This window comes from Humulus lupulus, chromosome 9 (assembly GCF_963169125.1).
Source record: "Humulus lupulus chromosome 9, drHumLupu1.1, whole genome shotgun sequence".
Classification (NCBI taxonomy): Eukaryota; Viridiplantae; Streptophyta; class Magnoliopsida; order Rosales; family Cannabaceae; genus Humulus; species Humulus lupulus.
In genome coordinates, this window is record NC_084801.1 from 73,346,701 (window position 1) to 73,350,219 (window position 3,519).

At 32.7% G+C, this 3,519-nt stretch overlaps 1 protein-coding gene across 1 annotated transcript; it reads left to right on the forward strand.

Moving 5' to 3' along the window:
* The first annotated feature begins 852 nt into the window (after nucleotides 1-852).
* On the forward strand, nucleotides 853-1,702 carry LOC133802048 (myosin-12-like). The gene is made up of 2 exons (XM_062240280.1): nucleotides 853-1,169; nucleotides 1,553-1,702. Exons 1-2 carry the CDS (start codon nucleotides 1,028-1,030, stop codon nucleotides 1,681-1,683), a joined length of 273 nt encoding a protein of 90 aa, XP_062096264.1. The 5' UTR covers nucleotides 853-1,027; the 3' UTR covers nucleotides 1,684-1,702.
* The last annotated feature ends 1,817 nt before the right edge of the window (nucleotides 1,703-3,519 follow it).

Consider the following 3,519-nt stretch of genomic DNA (forward strand, 5'->3'; position numbering starts at 1 on the left):
AACTTGTATAGGGTAATTTAATGTGCTCTCAGCTTTATTTTGTTTTCATGGGAGTTTTTGATGTTGGTTCTTTGCTAGGCACTTATTTTTGCGAAAGAATTAGCTATGCCTGGAAATGGAGAGAAAGAGTCAAATTTGAGCAAGAAAAACGCTCACAAACTCAATGATTTATAAGGTAATTTCTCAGTTTTTGCTGGAATAAATTAACAAATAGCAAGCCATTTTAGCTTTTGATGTTCATTACTTAATTGGTATAACTAATGAGAATACATGACAAACTTCTATATCTGTCTTTGTTCCTTGCTTTGATTTTGCATTTATGTGATAGATTGCAAAACCTTGTTATGTGCATAGAGGGAATCATATATTTTGAGAATGGTTTATTTATGGTTTTGCATCTTGAGAATGGGATTAGTCAATGAGTAATGATCTTGAAATTATTACCAGGTCATTGAGCATGGTCTGGGACATCTGCCATTTACAGAAAAACAGGTGGTCACTCCAACTGGTAAGCTGACTGTCAAATGGAATTTTTTAGTTCTTTGTCCCTTTCAGTTTTCTGTTTTCATTTTTAATGGGTTCCTTCAGCTTATATGTGAAAAATTACTTATCATATTGTAACTTTTCCTTTTTTCTTTTTTTATATATATAAGTTAATCAATTTATATAAGTTAAACTCATTTATATATATTCATTTTTTGGTGTGTTTTCGGGTAAGAAAAAATGTTTACATATAAGTTAAACTCATATATATATATATAGAAATATGCTAACTCACTGCTTTATTCTCTGCAGATCAGATGAGAAGTCAGCATGTATAGCAATCTGCAACAAAATGGGATTAAAGGGATATCAGGTAAGTTTAGGCATTGAATTATTTTCATGATATGAAAATAAGTAGTCAATTTTCATGTTCCTTTTATTTATTCATTTTATTATATTGGTTTTCTTTTGTTTGGCGTTGTAAAGAATTTCATGTTGTGTGTGGTAGATTGGGAAAACAAAGGTATTTTTAAGAGCTGGGCAGATGGCTGAACTAGATGCAAGAAGAAGTGAAATCTTGGCTAATGCAGCAAGACGAATACAAAGACAAATCCGAACATATCTAACCAGAAAGGAATTTATTTCCCTAAAAAGAGCTACAATAAATATGCAGAAATATTGGAGAGGTACTCATTTTTACATTTCATTCTCTAATATTCAGCTATACCATGCAGCTTTCATAGGGAAAATCTTTTAGTATCAATAGAGTTGGTAAAGTTAACAAGCGGTTAACAAGCGGTTAACAAGCGATTAACAAATCTAAAAACATCTGGAAGTTTGTTACCTGGTTTAGTAGCGCTTCTATGCAACCATATCATCAAAGAAACATTGAATCAGTAAAGAATAGATCACACATTAACTGAAAGGCTATCCTATTTGTACTTTAAAAGATTTCCTTGGACATAATACAATTATTCATACCAATATAACCAGGAGGACCACATTAACTAGAAATATTGCCAATTCTCAGAGTTACTGTTTAAGATGTATTATTTTCCTCTGTTTACAGCCCAACTTGCACGAAAGCAGTATGAACAAATGAGAAGGGAAGCTGCTTCAATTCGCATACAGAAACACCAGCGTACCCATATGGCAAGAAAATTCTACACAAAACTACAGGCATCTGCAATTGTTATCTAGACTGGATTACGAGCAATGGCAGCTAGAAACAATTTCAGGCATAGGAGAAGAACCAAGGCTGCAACTTTGGTTCAGGTAATAATTTTCGTGTTGAGAGCTTGAAGGCTTATGGATTATGATATTATTTGTCAACAAATGCTACAAAATAAAAGAGAATTTGAGATCTTTCTAATAAAAGTAATGCCATAAGGAATTATAATGGTCTTCATTCTTTACCTTTGAATTACAACTGCTCCTTCTTTACAGACAAGGTGGAGAAGACACCATGCTCTTTCTACTTATAAACATGAAAAGAAGGCCACTCTTTCACTTCAATGACTTTGGAGATCAAAGGTTGCGAGGAAGGAACTTAGAAAGCTCAAAATGGTAAGATTGGCTAATTCTGGAGTCACTATATTTAGTAACACTCATTCCATTACTATGATTGAAATATTATATGTAATATAGCTCACTAGAGAAGGAAAAAAAAAGATGCATTGCAAAAGAGATTGAAAAAATATTCTACCGCAGGCTGCAAGAGAAGCAGGTGCACTCAAGGAAGCTAAGGACAAGTTGGAGAAGCGTGTTGAAGAGCTTTCATGGAGACTAGAATTTGAAAAGCATTTGAGGGTAATATGCTCTCTTCCTACTGGTTTGACTAACATAAGCCTTAATTGAGGCTCAGCTAGGTTAAACGTTCCAAACTAATTTAATTGATTGCCTATAAAACATACCTTGAATTTGAATTTTCTTAAACATTTTTTGTCATAGAGTTTTTAATTACCTCAAAATTAATGAAAATAATGGTTGGAGAATGACAAATATATAATGAGACAATAATAAAGTTCCACCTACCTTTGTTTAATAGATTGATCTTGAAGAAGCTGAGGGGCAAGAAATTGCCAAGTTACAAAGCACATTACATGAAATGCAAGAGAAGTTAGAAGAACCCATGCTGCAGTCATTCATGAGAAAGAAGCAGCAAAGTTAGCAATCGAACAAGCTCCACCAGTCATAAAGGAGGTGCCAGTAGTGGATGATACTAAACTAGAAATACTGAGAAAACAGAATGAAGAACTAGTACACAGATAATTACACATATACACACACATACACGCTTTAAGCAGGCATGTAAGTGAGTTTATTCCCCACAATAATTCTGGTGGATGAGTTGGCACATTGATTATAATATTTTCATTAACCTATAAACTATTTTTCTTTCAAGATAACAAATGAAAGTGGTGGCAAGAACTTTTACTCTGTTCTGGGATAGATTTAGTACCAAAACCAATATAAATGTCTGCTTCTATGTTTGTTTTCTGCTAGCATGAACTGAAGTCTTTATAAAGCATATGCAGGGATTTGAATATGCAGGGATTTGACAATTGTTATTTAACATTTGAAATTGCAGACAACCTGCTGGTTGGGTTTGAATATGCAGGGATTTGACTATTTATTTAATGACTTGGTGCAGGATCTAAATAGATTTATTGATGAGAAGAGTGAAAGCAGAGGAGAAAAAATTTAGCGGGTATCCCTCTATTTTTTCTCTTATTTTTCTTTTCTCTTTATTTTTTCATTTTATCAAACAACTCATTTTCTTTCTCTTTATTTTTATGCATCGATTTCTTCAGTAATTTATCAACAAACAATGAGTACATTGACAGAATAGATTTTGAACTTGTAGTAACATATTCTTGAGAAATTTCTCTTGCCAAATTCCTATTTAAATAAAAATAAACCATTATGATTGATAATCTGAAATGATTGCTATTGAAACTGAAAGTTGAAACAACCTTAAATCATGTTGCCAACAGTAAAAACATAGGAGAAACTGTAATTGAAACCAGCTTTAAT